Source organism: Panthera pardus, unplaced genomic scaffold (assembly GCF_024362965.1).
Source record: "Panthera pardus isolate Hobbes unplaced genomic scaffold, ASM2436296v1 HiC_scaffold_6, whole genome shotgun sequence".
NCBI classification, from domain to species: Eukaryota; Metazoa; Chordata; class Mammalia; order Carnivora; family Felidae; genus Panthera; species Panthera pardus.
The window spans coordinates 4,908,711-4,930,887 of NW_026526991.1; the positions used below are offsets into that span (position 1 = coordinate 4,908,711).

The 22,177-nt window shown below is 58.2% G+C and overlaps 1 protein-coding gene across 1 annotated transcript in view; it reads left to right on the plus strand.

The window, feature by feature from the left end:
- Positions 1-22,177, plus strand: part of MPPED1 (metallophosphoesterase domain containing 1) — a 75,097-nt gene that overhangs the window by 40,101 nt on the left and 12,819 nt on the right. The window contains exon 4 of the mRNA XM_053895853.1: positions 10,345-10,570. Coding sequence (XP_053751828.1) covers positions 10,345-10,570 — 226 coding nt within the window. The remainder of the gene's footprint in view (positions 1-10,344; positions 10,571-22,177) is intronic.

The following is a 22,177-nucleotide window of genomic DNA, read 5'->3' on the forward strand; positions in this document are numbered from 1 at the left end:
CTGTTTTTCCTAAAGTCGTTAATTGTTTTGTTTTCTTGCTTGTTTTCCTGTGTCCCCACCGTGGGTCATCCCCGTGTCCTGCCGAGTTTTAAATGCCCCTCAGCTGAGGAGCGGGCCCGCCTCGGATTCTGTGTCTCCCTCTCTCTCTGCCCCTCCCCCGCTTATGCTCTGTCTCTCTTTCTCTCTCAAAAATAAAAAAAAAAAACACATTAAGTTTTAAAAAAAAATTTATTTTATTTTTTTAAATTTTGAGCCAGAGGAAGACACAGAATCTGAAGCAGGCTCCAGGCTCCAAGCTATCAGCACAGAGCCCGCTGCAGGGCTTGAACCCATGAACCGTGAGATCTTGGCCTGAGCCGAAGTCGGACGCTTAACCGACTGAGCCACCCAGGCGCCCCTTGTGCAGCCTTTTTAATGGAACAAACTTTGTCCTCTAATCTGGGACATTTTCTCGTATTATTATATTTTTTTAAATTTCCCTCTTCCCTTTTATCTCTGATGTGTCCCTCTACAACTCAAACAACTGATTTTTGTATCTTTTCTCGCCTGGTACTCAGGTCCCTGTCTTTCTGTTTCTGTCTCTGGGAGAGTTTCTCAAATTTAGCTTCCCACTCTTTGCCCAAATTTGAGAAACTCTGCTAAGATTTTCTTTCTTTTGTGAAGAACACCCCGGTAGAATTTCACGGGTGCCCTATCTTCTATTATCTTACCAAGGGCGTTAATTATATACTAAGTCATTTCTCCTGTGTCAGCCCCATTTTCCCCAATTTCCTTTCTCCGGTCGTTTTGGTCTCTAGCTGTGTTCAGCCTGAAGGTTTTCCTCCGAGGTCTGGCGGTCCTGTGTGTTTATGCGTCTGAAAGCTGTGCATGCAGGGCAGTGGCTTGCCGTGACGGGGACCCGGCCATCTCTTTGGGGGAACCCCCTATGCCCTGTCTTTTTCCCCAGGGAAGGGTTCCCTCTTTGCAAGCCTGGCTCCCGGAATTTGAGAGCTGAGTGGGGAAGGGGCCTGGGCTCTCCAAAGTCCCCACGTTTATGCTTTCAGTGTTCAGCCCCTACCTTGCTGTCCATCTTCCCTGGGGCCTGATGGTCCCTAAATGAGATTCTTCTGAGCTGTTTATTTTCCCTTGAGACTAAACTCCCTCTTTCTGTGGAGATTGGGAGGGAGGGAGGGGCGGGTGGGCTGAACGCGTGTGTTAAGAGAGAGCCCCAGCCCCGCCTGCTCCCACGGGTGCTAGGTCAGACCACACACCTGGGTCTGCATCCTTGAGCCGCCTGGGACTCTGGCCACAGCCGGGTCTGCTTCCCGGGGTCCCCTCCCCTCCCCTCCCCTCCCCGCCTCTCCCCAACCCCCTCCCAAGACTTTGGTTTCAGTTTTGTCTGCTCAGCCAGGCCAGTCCACTCGTCCGTCCCTCCAACTCCCAAACCTTTGGAGGGTCGTGCCTTTTTGATTCCTTTACCGTTGATTTCATGGGATGTCAGCAGCAAGGAGAGGAACGTGGGCCTTGCAAATGCCCGTGCTGTGCAAGTGCCCGTTTGGTCCTGCTGTCTTACCCTGTGACACCTCCCTGGGGAGCTCCCATCCCAGCCTCGTTCCCACACCCGCCTGGCGGGTCTCAGCTGAAAGGGCTCGCAGGGTTCATGACCTGCACGTCACGTCGTCATGGAAGAGAAGGGGTATCAGGCCTCAGCCCGGGTCTGGTGAGGTTGAGGCAGAGCTGAGGCCGAACCTAGGCCTCCTGGCCTCCAGTCCGGGGCCCTTCCCACGGCCCCGTCCTGGGCCTTGGTGCCCACGGACTCCTGACGTCTGTTGAGTGAACACCACGACTTGTGGAGGCCGCCACGTGATAGGCTGGTCTGCGCCTTAACGACCGTTAGTCCCATTCACGGTAATTAGCCTTCTAGAACATCCTTAGAGGATTGATTGGGAGGCCTTAGGTGAGCCATTGACCCCTCTGAGCCTCATCATCTGCCCTACGTGGATGATGATACCTTGTGGGGTCAGTGAATGTGTGTGACGACCTACCTGCCTGTACTAGTCCCGTGCCGGGCAGGTCCCCGGCAGGGTGCCCAGGCTGGTGGGGGATACGAGAGCACCGGCTGAACAGGGCTGGGAGCCCTGGGCGTTGGGGAACCCCCATCCCCCTGCCCTGGTTGGGAGCAAGAGGGTGTTCCTGGCAGGCCTCTTGGAGGAAGCGGCACTTGGGCTGACTGTGTAGGGTGAGCGGGATTGGAGTGGCCTCAGAAGGAAGGGCGAGGAGGGGGTCGTGGGTGGATGGGACAGCAGGAGCAAATGTCAGGAGGCCTTCGGCAGCCCAGGGGCGCTGGGGCAGGGCAGGGCAGGGCAGGGCTGGGGGTGTTGCACAAGGTGAGGTCAGAGCACTGACAGGGCCTGGCCTGGAGGGGGCGCCATAGCCTCAAGCGCCAGGCCTTACCAGCTTGGTCCCCGGCTGAGGCCCCGGCGTTTGCTGAACACCTTTGTGCAAGTGCGTTCTTCCGGGCTGGGACTTCCGGGGAGGTTCCTGTGAGACCTTTCCGGCTGCGTTCGCTCTCGTTCTGGGGGGGAGAAACAAGAAACTCTTCGGTTGTCCTTTCCAGTCTCAAGTCACCTGTGCTCTGCTGTAACAGTGCCAACAAGCACTTAAAGAGGATTAGGACCGAATATTCCCGTTTTTAAAACATCTCCCAGGAAAAACAAATGTTTGGAAGTTAAGCATTTTGGCTATTAGGATGGAACAGAGGAAAAATTGCATTTGCCTTTTAAATATGGGGGCCGGCGCTGAGTTGTGGATCCAGAACCCTCGCAAACGCTGGACCACGCGGGCCGGGCAGGCTGGGGTCCTCCTGAGGGTCCGCGCGGCGCCTGCGGTCCTGGGACGCGTCCTTCCCGCCCTGGGTGTCTCCACACCCAGCTCTGGGCAGGCCGGCCTGCCAGCGTGACCCCAGGCAGGGGACCTGACCTCCCTAGCCTCCTTTTTTCATCGTGACCTTCCCGGCGAACATTTCTGGACTGCGTCGTAGAACACAGTGTTTGCTCCTCCTAACGGCCCTGGAAGGCAGTGGTCGTGCTGTTATCCGGGTTGTATTCACGTGCCTGTAATCTTCTGTATTCTGATGCTTTGACATCTTGGGACCTTGCTGAGCCCGGAGGGAGGGTCCTCCCAGAGTCAAGTGATTCTAGAGATAGTGAAGGACCCACTTTTGAGCGTGCCTTTCTTTTTCCTTTTTTAAAAAAAATTCCTTTTAATGTTTATTCATTTTTGAGAGAGAGAGAGAGAGAGAGGGAGCATGAGTAGGGGAGGGGCAGAGAGAGAGGGAGACACAGAATGTGAAGTAGGCTCCAGGCTCTGAGCTGTCAGCACAGAGCCCGACGCGGGGCTCAAACCCACAAACCGTGAGATCATGACCTGAGCCGAAATTGGACGCATAATCGACTGAGCCCCCCAGGCACCCCTGAGCGTGCCTTTCATATACAAACCAACCAACCCAGAGCTCCTGCCCACCCCCCACTGCCTCCTTTATAGGCCCTCATGCTCTCAGCCCCCTATCCCCTGACCCAGTCACCCTAGGGGCAGCCCCTGTCCCCCAGGGCCTGCCAGAATTGTTCAAACTAGCCAATCCTAAACTTGCTTCCCCCGTCTTTTCCCTTGGAAACCACAACAAAGGCTCCGGTCCAGGTTTCTTTTTTACTTCCTCTGCCTCCTGACCGGCCCTGGCTTCCCCGTGTGGCCGGGTGTGGCCCTGAACGCCACCTGTGTCTAGGGATCTGCGAGTATAGACTTCCTTACGACAGTCATTTCCACGTGTGCGTGTCTTACTATACCCGATTAAAACAAACCTTTACATGCCTTCCTACTGTGATTGTTGCAAGAATCCTAAGCATTCTTCTTACAGATGAGGATACTGAGGCTCCAAGAAGCAAGAGTTTTCACCCCAGGCCAGACAGCCAGTAGGTGGAAAAGGGATTCGGGCGTTTTTGGCTCTGCGGCGTGCACCCCTAACCACTGTGCTTTACTGCCTCTCACCTGGGGAGGTAGGAGCGTCTAGAAGCACTGAATGTAAATTGCCTATTACACTGCCTAGCACCGGAAAATGCTCACAGCAGGGCAGCAAGACACAAATTTTGCAGGCACAGCCCATGTGTGTGTTCCTGTGCCTCGGCTCTGGCCACTGGCCCAGGCCCGCGTCTGCAGACCTCTCCAGTCAGTTCTGGAGAATTCCCCGTCTCCTCGAACTGCCAGCCCGCGTCCTCTGTGTGTGCTTGGCTGTGTGATTCCATCACCGGCATTAACGCGCCCGAGCTGTGTCGAGACCCACGGGGGGCTCAAAGCTGAGTTGGGGAGCCTGCCCCATCCCGGTGTTATTCTAGACCGGGCGCCATACCGAGAAGCCTGCTAACGTGAGTCTCCCAGACATTGGCAAGTGTTTAAACACAGAACTGACAAGGATGCGCTGAAAATGCAATCAGAGATCGTTACGCCGTCTCTTTATTCCATCCCCCTCTGCTGTGTTCCGTGAGATGGGAATGGGCGGGAAAAGCCGTAAGTGGGCATTTTCCTGATTGTTGCCGCATTTAGAGCGCACTAAAACTCCGCCGGGCTCAATGCGCCACTCCGGGAATGGCATAGATTACAGAGAAGCGTGCACAGATCTTGTTGAATTTAACAGATGACGCAGTTTGGAGGCAACACTTTCTGTTCAACGGGATGGGTAAGTGTTAGCGATAAAGAATCGTAACCTTTCGGAAGGAGCGTAATCTTGGAAGCGCAAGAAGCAGAGGTTTTGATGGGTGTCCCTCCGCGAGCCCCAGACGCCGCGCACACTTGCTCCGTGTGGCTTCTGTTCGCGGATGCGTTTCTACTTGGGTATATACGGCAAATGGAAAGTTAAAACGGGATGGTCGTCCACTCGTGCTCAGCTGATTCGTAACCTAATGGTCTTTTTACCCCCATGACTAGCAAATGCCAGGGTCTTAAATCATCTTGCCGGAGGAAAGGAAGCATTTGGGGAAGATGGTCGAACGTTGTTGTGCAGGATATAAAGGTATGACAATGTCCCACAGTCCTGGAGGCGGGGGAAATAGGGCCGGTTTCCAGGAGGACTTGGGGCTTCTCGGAGATCGGGTTGGCCCCCGATCTAACCTGCCCCTCGAGGCCACGCTCCGCTTCTCTCAAAGTCCACAGCTTATCGGGCACGTGGCCCCAGAGGCTGGTTTGGCTGCTGTTTGGCAGTCTCGAGGTGCAAACCCCGGCCGTCCGCTGTCTCGCTGTGTGACCTCAGGCAGTCGCCTTCCCCTCTCTGAACTTCAGTCTCCTCCTCTGTCCACTAAGCGGTGTGGACTAGTCACTACCGGGACCGACCTCGTGACTCAGTCTTGTTCCCCAGAGTGTCCCCGACGGTGTCTCACCAGGGTCTAGAACAGGGCTCCTGCTGGATCAGAGCTTGTGGACAGCTGACCAGGGCATGGGGTGGTGTTACAACAGGCCCCAGGGAAGGAAGCGAGTGTGTGGCCTGATGGGCTTTTGGGATAGGCTGACTGGATTCTTTGCTTCTGTTGGGCTGATGAGGGGAGGTGAGTAGGAAAAAGCACTTGGACCCATCTGTCCCCTCTCTTCACCAGGCCAGCATGGCCGCCCCGACACCTGCCCAGAGGACACCTCCCTCTCCTGCGGCTCAGGCACCTCTGGCACCTTGTCAGGCGCCGGGGAGGCCCCCCTGCATGCCAACCCGCTTCTTTGCTGCCAGGAAGGACAGCAGCAAGAAGGGACAAAGGGAAGAGCATTAATTTCCTCTGTGTGCTGACGACTTTGTATTCATCACATCTTTTTACCTACAAAGCCCCTGCAAATTAATCAGTCCCTAAACGCCCCCCTCCTTCACTGCACAGATAAAGAGCGGGGAGCTGACGCCACGCAAGAAAGCCTGTCATGATTGGTCATTGGGCGTTTTTTCCGGTCAGGTTGTGAGAGCTGCAGGATGATGTGACCACCTGAAAGCTAATGCAGCCTCAGGCTGTAACAACAGAGGTAGCAGTTCCAGAACAGAGGAGGGGACTTCTCCACACTCCTCCAGGATGCTCAGGCTGTTCCAGAGCCTTGGTTCTGGCTCCCCTAGCGAGAGAGCAGATCCATCTGGAGAAGGCAGTGCGCACGATAGTTTGGGGGGCCAGGTCAAGATGAGTTTTGATGAGGCCGAGCCACAGGGTCTGTCACGTGTCCAGCGTCCTCTGTGGTGACCAGTCACTTTATTATTGATTTGTGTAAACTTAGGCAACCTCGCCGAGCCCGGCTCTTCCCAGATGCAAAATGGGGATACCTACACTTGAGCGTCTGTGAACGTCATACACAGCCGGCGAATCGCCAGGTTCAGGTGGCCGTCCAGACAGATGTGTCTGTGGCTGGGCCTCCAGCTCAGAGGGGCACGGCGCCCGCTTTGCAGGGAAGGGAGAGCCCAGACGGGATTTGAGGGTACCGTGCAGCCTCTCGTGGCTCCTTTCCCCACCTGGCTTTGTGTACAGGAGCCTTGTCCCCCCATCTCCCACCCACTCTTCCCTGGGAGGGGAGAAGCCTCAGTTCCCTCCTCTGCTGAGGTGGGAGGACGAGGGGAGAGCTGACAGCTTCGTGCTCACTCCCCGATCCCCGGTAGTCGGGAGCCGCGGAGACAAATGAAACCATGCAGTTGGAACACCCCCAAGCCGGAGACATGACATAAATACGTGAGTGTGGCTCGGGCTCCCCCGGCCGGGGCGACGCCGAGGTGGGACGGTGGGATGGACGGGTGAGGTGAAGCGGAAACGTAGAGAATCCGAGCTTGAAGGCGGCAGGCTGAGTCCACCTCTTGTCCCCCGACTGCAGGGTGGGGAGGGGCTCCGTGAGGGCCCCCAGCTGACTCTGCGGCCCGGTGGCCTTGAAGGACTCAGGAGCCGCTGACCCAGAGGTGTGGGGTCAGCTGGACCGACACCCGGTGTCACCTCCCCTGCTCACCTGCTGTGGGACCTGGGCAGGTTCTTGGCCTCAGAGCCGTAGCTACAGGGTGTATCTCGGAAGGTTCCGGGGGATCAGAGGGACCAGCCTTTCCCCAGCTGCTCAGGCCCCTGCGAACCTCCTCCCTCCCTGCTGGCAGCTGGAGCAGGGCCACCGAGGTTCTCTGCTCCCTGTCACCCTGTGGTGCTTCCTTTGCCAGACTTCTACTGGGACCCGCCGGGCACGAGGGGAGTGAGGCCAACACGTCTACTCCTGTGCTCCTGGGGCTCTCCGGCTTTGGGGAACAAGCAGATACTCGGCACCCTTGGGCCGGCCCAGCAGGGTGGGCCGTGATAAAAGTAGGCGGGGAGGCAGAGGGCCTGGAGAGCCCGTCCCCCGCCTGACTGGTGGCACTGAGGGACAAGGGCCAGGCCTGTTCCCTGCAAGTCTCCAGGGATGCAGCGAGGGCCAGAAGCCAGGTGCCTGCCGGGAGTGGGCAGGACTTCCAATGAGTGACGTGGGCTGAGTGTAGGGACTGGGGCAAACTGACATCTACTTTCTGCCTAAGGGAGGCACAGATCCGCAGCATTTGACTGGGCCAGGATCATGAAATGTGCAAATCGATTGGTCGACTGTTAGAAAACAAAGAATAGCATTTTACTGGGAATTTTTCAAGGTGTGTGTGTGTGTGTGTGTGTGTGTGTGTGTGTTTTATGTTGGCAACAAATTCAAGTAAAAAAGTTACGGCAAACAACACGTGTCTGTGGGCAGGTCTGGCCTGCAAACTCTGGCCCCGGGAAAGCTGCCTGTGAATATCATGTGAGTATCCTGTGTTGTGATCTCTGTTCCCTCCCTTCTGAAATCCCAGAACAGTTTTGCGAGGTCGGCATTCTTCTTCCCACCGTACAGGTGAGGAAACTGAGGCACACAGCTGGTTAGTGACAGAGCTGGTCTGTCATCGTCTCGGGGCCTCCCCGAGTTGAGAAACACCGAAGAGGAGAAAACACTCTTTTCTCAAGCTTGTGAAGAATTCTGGGGTGGCTGGTGAGAAGTGTGAGCAGATTGTGGTTTTCTGCCAGTTTTTCAGAAGACACTTCTGGCTTCCCCTCTTCCCGCCCCCCGTGGCTGTGCTGGGAATCAGGCGGCCTTCGAACAGCCACAGAGCTCAAGGCTAGACAGGATTTGTGTGTCCCAGTTTCCGGGGTGGGGTGGGGACGTGGAGAAGGAAGTTTCTAACCGGGTTCTGGACTGTTCTGTTTCCTCGCGATTAGAATATAATAATTGTAGGTACAGTACCTGAAACATTGTTATTGTTCATTATGATGGTGATTTATCGTTTGCCATGAGACTCACTCTGCCCCTTCCTGGACCTCACACAGGCCTGGGCAGACACACTTCTCCCTAAAAGGCCTATGGGAAGTCGGGTCTGACCACAGGTCGACCACATGTGATCCAACATTGTGGGTGTCAGTTCTCAAGGCAAATAGTCCTTAAGATTTGGGGCATTTTTTGGAATTGGGTTCATGACAAAACACTCAGGGGGGAAGGCCCTGCTGTTCCTGGACTGTGGTGCCCCCTGGAGAGCCAGTCACAGGGAAGGAACTCTGCGGAGCCTGGCGGGGGGAGGCACAGAGATCCTTAGCCCCCAGGAAGGGGCATGCCCCAGGCACACCCACCTTGATCACAGGGGAAACTGAGGCTCAGAGAGGTTAAGTGACTTGCTCAGATGATGGTTGATGGAGCCGGGATTTGAGCCGAGGTCAGCTGGCCCCAAAACTAAGCACTTTACCCTGTGTCTGCTCTTGTGGGGGTCACGGTCACCCGGGATCAGAGAAGATGCACTGTGAGGGGGGGTCTCCACCAGCCAGACAGTCTTCTCCGTGTGCCAGGAGCCAGGGGGGGTTGAGGACCCCTGGGAGGGTGCCCTTTCACATCACCTTGGGGCGCCAGGACAGAAGGCCAGAGCCAGAGGCGTGGCCGTGGCCTTCGGTGTGCTGGGACACAGCTCTGTGACCTGGGCTTGTTGGGGCGCTCTCCTGGGCTCTCCCCAAGCAGGTGGAAAGTGTCAGGGGCCACGCGGGGCTGGCTCAGAGTCCAGCTCTGCCACCCCCAGGCCACACGTCCTCCACACCACCGCACCCGGGTGTCCCCTGCGCCTCAGTTTCTACATCGGCACCGTGGACGTGGTGGGTGCCTGGCACAATGTATGTGCTCCAGCGACCCTCTGGGATCACGTGAGCTAGTCATTTATGCTGAGGAATTCGGGACAAGTGAAGTGACTCTCTTGCTGACACAGGTGATGGTAAAGCTTAGTGCCCCTGTTGTCGCTGTGGCTCCTTCAGAAACCAGAGTCAGGGCATTTAGAAGTTCCGTCCGATGGCCACGACTGCTTCTCTGTGGGATGGCCATGGAATGTCACCACTTGCCTGCCTGGACACTCCTATCCGAGGCCCCGAGCTGGGCTGCTGTGTTCACGAACCCCTAGTGCTCGCCCGACCCACAGGACCCGCCCCGCCGGGAGGGTCCGCGAGAAGGGCTTGGGCCCCCGGGTTGGTTCACCTTCAGCTTTTCATTTTTCATCCAAATCAGGGCCCACAGGTGCCATCACGACTCTTTCTCCAGGCCCGGCGAGCCCGGCAGCTGAGGCTGGTGGGAGATGGGGAGTCAGGGGCCCCCCGAGCTTGGGGCCAGGCTGGCTCTGGGGAGCGGTCGGGGCTGGGGGTGGGTGGCGGTTTACTGAGTCCACGGGGTTGTGCTGGTTGGGGGGGCAGCTGCGCTGGAAGCATCTGGGAGGCAGCCCCCACACCTGCTTAGGGCATCTGCCAGGTGGGGCCCCAGAGGACAGGCAGGAGGTATGGCGTGGGCTTCTGCCTGGGCTTCTGCGCCGAGAGAGGCCAGAAGGACCCTGTTACTGGTTCAATGTATGCTACGCATAGCCAGCTTTGTTTTGGTTGCACTTGGACTTCATGGTGGGCCCTGGGACAGTGAGGCGGGGGGCGTAGGCCTGGGGGTCCAGGTCAGGGTCTCCTGTCCGGGGAAAAGTCTCCCAGACACAGAAAACAGAGGCGGGCAAGTCCCGAGCGTGGGGCGAGGCACGCTGCAGCTCAGAGGCCTGGAGGAAGCTGCGCGGGCCCCTCCCGCCGGCCTGGGGTCTGGTGGCCTGTCCCCTAACGGCCGCCTGGGCGGACGGGCTGCGGGGATGATGATGGGGCTGATCCGAGGGCACCCGCTGGGAGCGTGCGGCCGGAGCTGCTCTGCCCGGGACGCCGGTGGCCGTCGTCCGTCCCTCCCCGCTGCCCCCCCCCCCCCCTCCCCGGGCCTTGTCGTGGCTTTCAGAAGGCCGACAGCGATGTGCTGTGTGTCTGTCTGCGTCCGCCTCTGCAGGGAGCCTGCCCTACGAGTACAAGATCGTGATTGCTGGCAACCACGAGCTGACCTTTGACCAGGAGTTCATGGCTGACCTCATCAAGCAGGACTTTTACTACTTCCCGTCCGTGTCGAAGCTGAAGCCAGAGAACTACGAGAACGTGCAGTCCCTCCTGACCAACTGCATCTACCTGCAGGACTCGGAGGTCACCGTGCGGGGCTTCCGGATCTACGGCTCCCCGTGGTGAGTGCGCCGGGCGCCTTCCCGACCTCGGCTGGGGGCGCTGGAGGAGCTGAGGCTGAACACGCGGAGGGAGGTGGGGCGCGGACAAGCACCGGGGAGCCCCGGATCCCTGCTGGGCACTGGATCTGGGCTCTCCCCTCACCCGCTGTGTGACCCCTGGCAGGTCACAGCTGCTCTCTGAGCCTCGGTTTCCCCGTATCTAGCTGGCAGGTAGTCATATCAGCTCTGTCCTCCGTGTGGTACTGTCTCACATACAGGTGGGTACTGTCATCAACCCCGTTTTCCAGGTGAGAGTGTGAGGCACAGAGAGGGTGAGGACCTTGCCAAGTGTCACACAGCTAGGGAGGGGGCAAAGCTGGCACTCCGGTTCCAGAACCCATGCTTTCAACCATCATTCTATATGCCAGGAGCCTCCCTATCGCCATGTCCCCTGACAAGAGGCATAGGTGAGGGGGGACGATTGATCAGCCAGGCCGAGGAAAGGCAGCTGGAATTTTCGTGGAAGGCCAGAGACCTGGTGTACTGTGTCGTTTTAATCACAAGTCCACATCAGACCCTTACCCTCTGCCGGGCATGCAGAACAATCAGGCCTCATCCCTGTCTTGATGGGGATCAAGGTGAGAACAAGTTGTGACTCTTCTGTGTATGGTCTGTGGGTCCATCGGGGCCCTGGTGATAATGATGGTGGTGATGGTCATGTTGATGATGGTGGTGATGATGATGGGGATGGCCGTTATAGTGGTGATGATGGTGATGGTGATGGTGATGGTGATGGTGGTGATGGGGATGATGGTGATGGGGATGATGGTCATGGTGGTGATGATGGTGATGATGGTGATGATGGTCATGTTGATGGTGGTGATGTTGATGGGGATGATGGTCATGTTGATGGTGGTGATGATGATGGGGATGGCCGTTATAGTGGTGGTGATGGGGATGGTGATGGTGGTGATGGTGATGGTGATGGTGATGATGGTGGTGATGATGGTGATGAAGGCCATGGTGATGATGGTGATGATGATGGGGATGATGGTCATGTTGATGGTGGTGATGATGATGGGGATGGCCGTTATAGTGGTGATGATGGGGATGGTGATGGTGATGGTGATGATGGTGATGATGATGGTGATGGTGATGATGGTGGTGATGGTGATGGTGGTGATGATGGGGATGATGGTCATGTTGATGGTGGTGATGACGATGGGGATGGCTGTTATAGTGGTGATGATGGGGATGGTGATGGTGATGGTGGTGATGATGATGGGGATGGCCGTTATAGTGGTGATGATGGGGATGGTGATGGTGATGGTGATGATGGTGATGATGATGGTGATGGTGATGATGGTGGTGATGGTGGTGATGATGATGGTCATGTTGATGATGGTGGTGATGATGGTGATGGTGGTGATGATGGTGATGATGGTCATGGTGATGATGGTGGTGATGATGATGGTCGTGATGATGGTGATGAAGGTCATGGTGATGATGGTGATGATGATGGTGATGGGTCATGTTGATGGTGGTGATGATGATGGGGATGATGGTCATGTTGATGGTGGTGATGATGATGGGGATGAAGGTGATGGTGATGATGGTGATGAGGGTGATGGTCATGTTGATGATGGTGGTGATGATGATGGGGATGGCCGTTATAGTGGTGATGACGGGGATGGGGATGGTGATGGTGATGGTGGTGCTGCTGATGGTGATGATGCTGGTGATGATGGTGATGGTGGTGATGATGGGGATGATGGTCATGTTGATGGTGGTGATGACGATGGGGATGGCTGTTATAGTGGTGATGATGGGGATGGTGATGGTGATGGTGGTGATGATGATGGTCATGTTGATGATGGTGGTGATGTTGATGGTGGTGATGATGGTGATGATGGTCATATTGATGGTGGTGATGACGATGGGGATGGCCATTATAGTGGTGATGATGGGGATGGTGGTAGTGGCAGCAACAAATCATTCCTGAGCAAATTCTGTTAGCTGGTCCCTGGGCTAAAGTCTCATAAGCATTGTTTCTAATTCGTACTCAGCCCTGAGAGGACCGATTCACTGTCCCCATTCTACAGGTGGACAGATCAAGTGTTCCCTAGAGGCCCAGCTGGCAATAGCCACAGGGTGCCAAGTGCCGGCAGGGTGAGGAGGGTACCATACACGGTGGAGAGAGACCACATGTCCTTGAAAGTGTGGCATGATCCCAGAAGGCTGCTTGGAGGAGGTGAGGTGACCTGAGTTATGAGGGAGGAGAAGGGCCTCCCCAGTTATGGAGGGGTAACAGGGCCCGAAGCCGTCAGAGTAGTACACGCAGGGAGGCTGAGGGACGATCTGGGGGCACACGGGGACTGTAGGGTGCAGGGACTTCAGGGAGAGCTGCTACCAACACAGTGTCTGGGAAACCCCTGGGCTGCCTGCTGGACGCCACACCGTGACACCTGGTGGCCAGAGGCTGCGGGTGGGTTTAGGACCTTGTCCCGTCCTGCCAAGGCCTCCTCGTGGGGCAGAGGGATCATGTGGCTGTCCTACCGTCCCTGAGCCCCAGGAGGTGCCTGCTGTCATCTCTCTGGTCCTCACCGTGTCCGCGGTCGGTCTCCATGAGCTCCCCGCAGCCTCTGAGGTCTCAGATGAGGACTGCTGGGGCACTGGAGGACGTGGTGAGCTCAGTGCCCAGGACAGGAGCAGAGGGGAGGTGGCTGAATCTGCCTGGCAGGCCGACGGAGCCCAGACTTGGAGAAGAAGTCTGGCTGGGCACGGCAGAAGGACTGGAGCGGGAGGCCCGCGAGGGAGTCAGGAGGGCCAATGGGAAGGCCTTCAGGTACCAGACCAGCCAATCTGGACAGCATCTCTGTGCCCCGTGTTTCCCACACCCCCTTGCCCCTACACACCCACATACACACACACCCCTTCTTAAAAATGTCGTGTTCTGTAGGAATTAATAGTGTGGCTTTGGAACCAGACTGCCTGGGCTGAAACCTGGGCCTCACCCTTGATGGGCTGTGTGACCCTGGGCAAGTCACTTAACCTCTCTGTGCCCCACTTCCCTTCCCTGCAAAACGGGAGTGGCAGCACACCCCACTGGTGTGGTCGTGAAGGTGTCGGGGGGTTCAGCCGGGCCTGGTGCCCGCACCATCAAGCTCTCCGCGAACGGAGACACCATTGCTGTTCTTTGCTCCAGAGGCCAACCTTCCGACACCGCTTGGCCAGAAGCCAGTAGGTGGGACGGAGGACAGGCAGGGGGTGGGGACTGGCCGGTGTCACCCAGCGCCCACCCACTTCCCCCCAGAGCAGCTGTGTGCACCCCCAGGGCTGGGCACTGAAGAACCCCTTTGGCAGCCTGCTCTTAGGGCTCATGGGTGAGTGGAGGGCCAGGGCCAGGGCCCCGTGGTCCCCTGTGCCAGCTGGAGGCCAAATCCTGGTGCTCCCGAGGCCAGAGTGAGGCCAGCGGTTGGTGCGAGTGCTCTGTGCTTGGGCCGCCAGTGGTTCCTGCGTTTGGCTTTTGTGACTTCCAGCACGGACAGTTCTAGACTCTTTAGTTCTGGTTCTCCTGGGGCCTTACTGCTTTCTCCTTGACGTCCTTACCTGTCGTCCTGACTGTCTGTGGGAGTGGGAGGGGCGCAGGACAGAGAAGGGACCCAAGGAGGCCTTGGTGAAATCCAGGAGGGCTCCCTGTGGGAGGGGGGATTTGAAGTGGGGTTTCCACAGGTGGAGGAGGCAGGAGAGGAGCCATGTCTCTGAGCCCCGTTCTGTGCTGGGCTCCACCAGACTCTTTGGGGTGCTGTTTCACAGCGCTCGATGCTGAGGGCTAAATGGTACCTCCTCTGTGCTCCCCGTGCAGGCTGGGAGCTGGCGTTCTAGCAGCTGCCCTGGTTTCCCGTGGGCCCCATCTGGGGCTGGGAGCCGGTGGTGGGAATCATAGCAGCAGCAGTGGCCGGGCAGTTGGTTGGTAAGGGAAAGGCCGTTCAGATCGGGGCACCGTGACCATGTAGCTGTGTGACTTTGGGCGAGTGCCTTAACCTCTCTGGTCCCTCTGTAGAGTGGGGAAATGACACCACCCGCGTTACAGGCAGTTGTGAGGTCTGTGTGGGCCCATCCAGAGGAAGGCCTGGCCCAGAGCGAGGCCCTGGAGGTTGGTTGTAATTACTGTTACCCGGGAGCCCCTGGGGTGGAGGCCGGGATGGTAACTCTCCTCTGGCTGATACCTCAACAGCCCCCAGGGCAGGGCCAGGACCCTAATGATCCCATTTCACAGAAGGGCAAATAGAGGACCTGGCCTGCCCAGCTTGTCTGTAATGACTGGCTGTCTATATAATGACTGGTTGTCTAGACTCCTAGTTGGGCTCTTTCTGCTCCAGGTTAGAGGCCATTCGGTGTCCTCGTATGAACACCTGCTACGTGCCAGGCCCAGAACCACGGGCTCTATGTGTGTTCCTTGGTTCTCCAAAAAGCCTTCTGATGCGCCTACGCCTTATTGGCCCCGTGAGGATATGGCGGCCAGGGCACCCGACTGATGCTCTCAGGGTGACCTGTTAATTGCCTGCTTCATTTGTCAGGGCTTTATTGAGTGCCACACACTGATCTGGGCCCTGGGGACATGCTGGGAACCAGACGGGTGCAGCTCTTGCCTTCACGGGGTTTGTGTCCCCCATGGGAGGCACATCAGCCACCAAGTCCTTGATTCCGCAAAGGCCAGGGGGCCAGGGCCTGGGAGCTGGGCTCCGGGCAGGCTTCCCATGGGAGGGGCAGGGGCTGAAGAGGCACAGGTGGCCACGGAGGGTGGGGGGCCGGGGAAGGGTGTGACGGTCAGAGGGAACAGCTTGAGGGGCCGTGGGCGTTCTGGGCGCGGAGCGTGGCCTCCAGCCTGGGGGTGGGTCGTGGTGGGAGAGCGGAGGCCCTCACCCTGGGCGCTCAGCTCTCAGTGAGTCACAGCTCCCTCTGCCTGTCGCCCTGTGTTATCAACCCATGGGGACCCAGCACATCACAGCTGAGTCCCGGAAGGGAGACCGGGCTCAGAGGCGCAGGCCCGGCTGTCAGTCAAGTGCTCATTCCCTGGGCCCAGACACGGCAGACGCATCCCTAGGCTCTGCCTCTCGCTCCATGTCTGACCTGGGGAGTCACGCCTCTCCGAGCCTCGGGGTCCCAACTGCACCAGGGGCACCGTGGGAAACGGCATGAACCTGTCCCTGGGAGGCTATTCACGGCCGGGGCCGATTCTGCCTGGTGCGGGGCTCATGCACCGACTCCCCCCAACTGTCTGTCGAGGCTCAGCCCCCAGCCCCCGCCACCTGGGCACAAGGCAAAGCTCGTGGCAATTGTTACTAAATTCGGATGTTCGGGTTTTCCTTTCCTTTCCCTGCTCTTCACGTGCGGACTCACCCGGACACTACGAGGAGACGTTCTCTCCAGCTTTAGATGCCTAGTTATACCAGCGGGGAGATCAGAGACTGAATAAAGCACCTCTAGACACGAGGACCTCATAGCATAGGCGTCGGAAGCACTTGGGCGAGGCTGACCCAGGTTGAGACACAGACCTATTTAGTGTGACCCTAGCAGGCACGGGGGGGCACAGAAGGCAGAGAAAAAGGCAGGCTCTCATCCTCGAGGGAAGACTATCCTGCAGGCAGGAACCCAGAAGAGAGGTGGTGAGACCTTCCTGAGTGGTGAGCTGCCCATCACAAGGGGCGTGCAAGCACAGACCCTCTGTGTTGGGCCTGGTATCCTCCCAGCCCCTCCCGCATCTGCCTGCACTGATGATCCCCACGCAGAGGGACGTACTGGCATGCTCTGCACTTGGTCCTGCACTCGGAGGGAGGGCAGTGTGCCCAGGCTGGCCTTGACATTGGGGACTCTCCAGAACCAGCTGGGAAGGGGACACAGAAAGCAAACTCGTGGTCACCGCCATCGGCTTTTCTTCTAAGTGGTGCCACCAGGAGATAGATGCTGTGCTTGGGAGAGAGAATCGTTCCAATTTTTTGTGGGGCCACATACCCTGAAGGCCACAAGGCCGTCATGTGCCCGGCCCCCTGCAGGGCTCTGGGGACCCCGAAATGGACCAGGCCTGGCTCTGCCCTCTGGGAGCTCAGATGAGGTGGGGGGTGTCCGTAACCGCTGACACCCCGTGCTGACCCAGGCCGTCCCTGGCCCCAGGCTTGCCTTCAGGTTCCCATCGGCCCTTGATGCGCCCCCCACCCCCCATGACAGGGCACCATTACCTGTAGCAGGTGATGAGCCAGACAGAATAATTTATGAGTATGTCCCATGCAATCTTTGGGACATACTTACACTAAGAAATTCTTTGTTGTTTATCTGAAGTTCACAATGAACACCCTGGCCTGAGATAGTCTGGTTCTTTGTGAAAAGGGCTGCTACACTGGGCATTGTGTGGTGTCTTGTTTTCCACTCAGCATTATATCGTGCTGTGTTTTCTTTATTTATTTTTAAGTTTATTTATTTAGTTTGGAAGAGAGAGGGAGCGCATGAGCGCAAGTGGGGGAGGGGCAGAGAGCGAGGGAGAGAGAGAATCCCGAGCAGGCTCTTGACGGTCAGGGCAGAGCTTGACGCGGGGCTCGAACCCACGGACTGCGAGATCACGACCTGAGCCAAAGTCGGACGCTGAACGGACGGAGCCCCCCGGGCGCCCCGGTGTTGTAAGGGCTTATTAAATTACGTCCATTCTGCTGTGCTGGTGCCTCAGGCCGGCTTTCCCGCGCGGTCCCCCGATGGCCAGTGAGGCTGAGACTCTTATGTCAGACCCTTGGATCTCTTCTTTTGAGAAGTGCTCACGTCTTTTGCCCATTTACAAAAAAAAAAATAATTGGGTTGTCTGTCTCTTTCTTATTGGTTCGTAGAGATTCTTCAGGGGTTCCGAACAGGAGCCCTTTGTCAGCTGTAACACGTTACAAGTGGCTTTTCCTCCTCTGTGATTTTCTCTCTCTTCGCGGTGCCTTCAGATGGCCAGAAGTTCTGAATTTTGGTGTCGTCAGCCGTATTGGTGTTTTGCTTTCCGTGCTCTGTTCGAGAAATCTCCGCCTCCCTGGAATCGTGAAGATACGTCTCTATTGTCTTCCGGAAGCTTTGCCGTGTAGCCCTTTCTGCCCGTTCTGCTCTGGCTCAGTACTGCCACTTTCCCCTTACGCGTGGGGTCTGTGTGTGGGCCTCTGCTGCTCCCTCCGTCCACTTAGGGCCGCACCGTCCACGACAGGGCCACCCTGTCGTAATGACTCTGGCGACGGTTTTCTTTCCTGCTGGAACGTTTGGGGCTTCCTGAGAACAGGGACCTGAATCTCTGTTTGGTGGTCCTCGCCTGGCTTAGCAGAATAAATGTTTGTTGGATGGATGGATGGATGGACAGGTGACAGATAACGGGCCGTGGGGACTCAGTTAAAAGACCTGGCGTGGTGTCCCTGCGTCTGTCCTTCTGGGGCCTCTTTCAAGTGCATCCTCAGCCTCCTTGCCTGCAGCGTCCTTCCTCCTCTCCCTCTCCCTCCTCCTCCTCCTCCTCCTCCATGCCGTCTCTCAACTTACCCCCAGGCTGGAGGCCAGATCCCTGCCCCCCCACCGCCGCACCCCGTTCCCTCCCTACCCCGGCAGAGGCTCTGTCACTGAGGCCCGCAGTCCAGAGTCTCGCCGGGGCTGTGTGTGTTTGGGCCGCTGTCCCTGGGGCACCGCGACTTTCCAGGCCTCAGGGGAGCCACGTCGGGGCCCCTCGGGAACGGACTCTGCGCTGAGCCCTCACCAGCCCGGCTTAGAGGAAGGGGTGGGAACCAACTGCCGAAGAGAGGAAGGACTCAGCTGTTACAGAATCTTAAGCGTTGGGAAAAAATTCTGTATACATCCCGTATTCATTTATGGGTCTTGGATACATTTTTTTGTTCTCATTTAACTGAAAACGGCCTTGATTTGAAAAAAAAAAAAAAAAAAGGAGCGCGGGAGGGAGTGAAATTGGCATGCAGCTTGTCCATCTGGTCTAATTACTTCTGGTATTTTGAAAGAAGGAATGTAAACCTGCTGAGACATTAAACTTTGAGAAGTGGCTGCCGGCCGTTGCTGGGCGTCTGGGCGCGGATCCTGGTTCTCAGCTTGGCGGCCTGGCACTGCCTCCTCCAGGCAGGTGCCCTGCCCCTCTCCCAGGGAGCCAGGGGCCTGGGGGACTGGCTGTCTTTACACGCCGGGCCACGCTCGAACGCTCGTGCTGCCGGGCGGGTCCCGGCCGGGGGATCTGGGGTCCGAATCCAGGCTTTCTGTGAGATGACAGCATGGGGAGACCCCCTGTGGCGTTGTTCTCGGGATTCTGGGAGGTCACGGGTGTAAAGTGCTTGGCGCAGAGAAGGCAGTCGGCACACGGTGGTCCCGCCCACCCCCTAACCCTCTACAGCTCGCTGCCTGGATTGCCCAGAGATCAAGGTTTCCTGTACAGCCAGGGGCTGCCCACTGAGCCGCCCCGGGGGACGGGGTGCGGGCAGGGGCTGAACCGTCCACGTCCTTCCCTCCCTGTGTGTGCAGGACAGGCCGCCGGGAGGGGTGGGGGCAGGAACTGAGCCGTCTGGGCATTTTAAGGAGCAAAGGTCCGCTTGTTGGTGGATGATCCCGATGGCACCTGTTCTCACCGCTGCCCTGGAGGCCCCACGCTCAGCCGCTTCTAACCGTCTTAGCCGTCAGTGGGGTCTGGACCCTTGTCCCCACTGGAGAGCTGAGGAGGCTGAGACCCAAGAAGGGAAGGGACTTGCTTCGGGTGCCCCAGTGCCTGAGAGGCGGGTTCCACCCGGACGGAGAATGGTTCCCCCCCCCCCCCCCCCACCGCCAGAACTGGGTACAGAGAGGTGCTAAAAGGTTTCTTTTTTAACTTCATTAGATAAGTCTTTTGGAGAAAAAAAGAATAGAGGCTAATATAGTGAAGTCCTGGCTTCTTCCTTGCCCCGGAGGCTCCCGCCAGGATGTGGTTGAGGTCCTGGGACCCTCCAGGCCTGAGGCCTGTGGTCGCCCATGGCCCGCTGTGCCCGGCTGCAGCCAGAGGCTGCTGGGGGCACAGGGAAGCCCCCCTGCCCCGTGGCCACGACCCCCCCCCCCCCGACTTCGGGGACACCGCCCTTCCCAGGAACACCGCGGAGTCCGTTTGCCACTGGTGCCCTCTCCACCGCGCTCCGGGGAAGGCACAGGGAAGGTGCCGCTGTGGCTCAGCTCCAAGCCGCTTACCCAGAATGCTTTGCTCTTTCTCTTAAGAAAACCTTTTCAATCTTTCAAAAAAACATTTATTTTTTTTTTTAGTCTCCCTCTAATAATTGCCCAAGCTGTTCGGGGCGTTGGCCAGTGGGATTGCACACTGGTGTTCAATGAAGCTCTGCCCGGGGGCGTCCCAGGCAGCCCAGTTTGGGGGTGTAGCCTGGTTTGGGGGTGCCCATAAGACAGAAGTGTGCCCGCCTCGGTCTGTGGGTGCACGTGGCTGGGGATGGTTTACTTTTGCTTCTTGACCGAGGGCTTCCTGAGCCGTGTGGGCCCGCCTGCTGGAGGACAAGCCCTGGCCCGGGGGTCAAGGGCATCTTCCATCTGGTGGAATCGTCCTGCCTCTGTGTGGTCACGGGGTGGCCTTTTCTGCTGCACTTCCCTGCCTGCCCCCCGAAGCCCTCTGGGGGCCCAGCTTTACAGAGGGAGGGTGGAAGGCCCAGCTCCCTCCCCTTAAGCCCCTGAGGCCTCCTGCTTGTTACTTCTGGGCCAGGAAGACCCACCTTCCCTGGTTCAAAGGCTGCTGCTCTCTGTGTACCTAAAGCTGTGTTTCTTAGAATTCGTCTCATGTTTCTAGGTGGTGTTAGCATGGGGCTGTGGCCTTCCTCTCCCAGGTTTCCTCCCTCTTCTGCAGCACGACCCCTGAGACCCCTCACTCAGCAAGCTCCCCAGGGCCTGCTCCGCCTGCCTAGCAATGGGGCGAGTCAGGATTGTTTTCATCCCCATTTTGCAGATGGGGAAGGTGAGGCTTGGGTAGCCGAGGAACTGGCCTGAGATCTCAGCCCTAGGCAGAGCTGCTCGGGGGTCCAGCCCAGGCAGGTGGGCTTGGTCAGCTTTGGGAGTGACCGGCCTGGACCGGCCAGCAGGCAACCTCGTCAGCTGCTCCTTCCGTTCCACCCTGGCCCCCTGGCCCCGTCCCGCTGGCGGATGCAGAGCCCCGACGGGGCTTCCTGGATCCCTGGGCCCAGCATGTTCTCCCTGAGCTCTGGGTCCTGCTTCTGTGAAATCAGACTTGGATTCTCCCCTCCCAGGGCCGGCCAAGGGCGGGATGAGGGCGGCACGCAGAGCCGCTGGGGGGGCATCGCTGTGACCTCGACCTCGGTTTTATTGCCCTGCCTGCCCCCTCGGGTCGGGGACGGGCTGTGCTCAGTGGAAGCCACGGGGCCCGCCGGCCCCTGGGACTGGCCGCAAGCCCCACCCGAGCCTGATGCCGGCCTGTGACAGTGCGAAGGGGGTCGGGAGCCAGCCGACACAGGCGTGCCCGCCACCGAGGGTCCGGCTGCTGCTCACGTCCTGTCTCCTCCCTCCGCTGGATTCCGGCGGCCACCAGCCCCACATGCCACAGGCAGCCGGCGAACTCTGGTGTCGGGAAGAAATTCCTCATGGTCCCTGGTCCTATGCTGTGCTGCCTCCACTCACACACACACGCACGCACACACACGCGTGCACGCACACACACACGCACGCACACGCACACACACACGCGCGCACGCACGCACACGCACGCACACACACGCACACACACGCGCGCACACACGCACATACACACATGCACACACACGCACACACATGCGCGCACACACATGCACACACCCCCGCTCCTCTCTCTCTCTCTCGCAGAATTCCTCCTTTGCCCCTTTCCCGTCCTTATCTTTGTCGCTTCCACGTTGTTGTTATTTTCTTTACAGAGGGCCCCTCAACACGTATGCGCACGATTCTACAGGAGATTAATGTTTGAAACGAATTGTCTGCCTTCTGAGTCCCAGCGAAACAAAAGATGAATGGTCCGCACCTCCGAAGGGTGGGGGAAATTAATTAGGAATGACAAAGGACCCCATTCTTCGGTTCCACTTATCTTGCTGCTGACTTGCGGTAACTGCCGTGTGCCAGGGCAAGGTGTGTGATTGACAGTCCTTGGGGACGTGTTGCCAGCCCGCGTGGCCCTGCCCCCTCGCTGGCAGCCGCTGCCCCTGCGGCTGCGAGGTGGCTCCCTCAGCCTCGCCCTTGCCCTCGGGGAGGGCAGAGGAGAAAGGCCAACCCCTCTATCAGAGCTGGGCAGGTGGGAGCGGCAGCCCGCACTGTGGGATGTCCCCAGGGGTCAGGGGACCGCCTGTGGGGTGAGGGGTCAGCATGAACCCTCTCGGGGAACCCGGGTGTGTCACTGACCTCTGAGCCTCGGTTTCCCCTGCTGCCGAATGGGAGCACAACCTCCCTGGAGTGCCGAGAGTGTCCCGGGCAGCACTTGGGGACAGTGACACGGGGCAGCCTCACCTGAGATGCTCTCCATACTGGCCGTCTCTGAGAGAAGGCAGAAGCTTCCTCTCTGTGCGGAGTGGGGCCACTGCCTTCCTCAGACCGCAGCCTCTGCCTCCGTAGCATGAG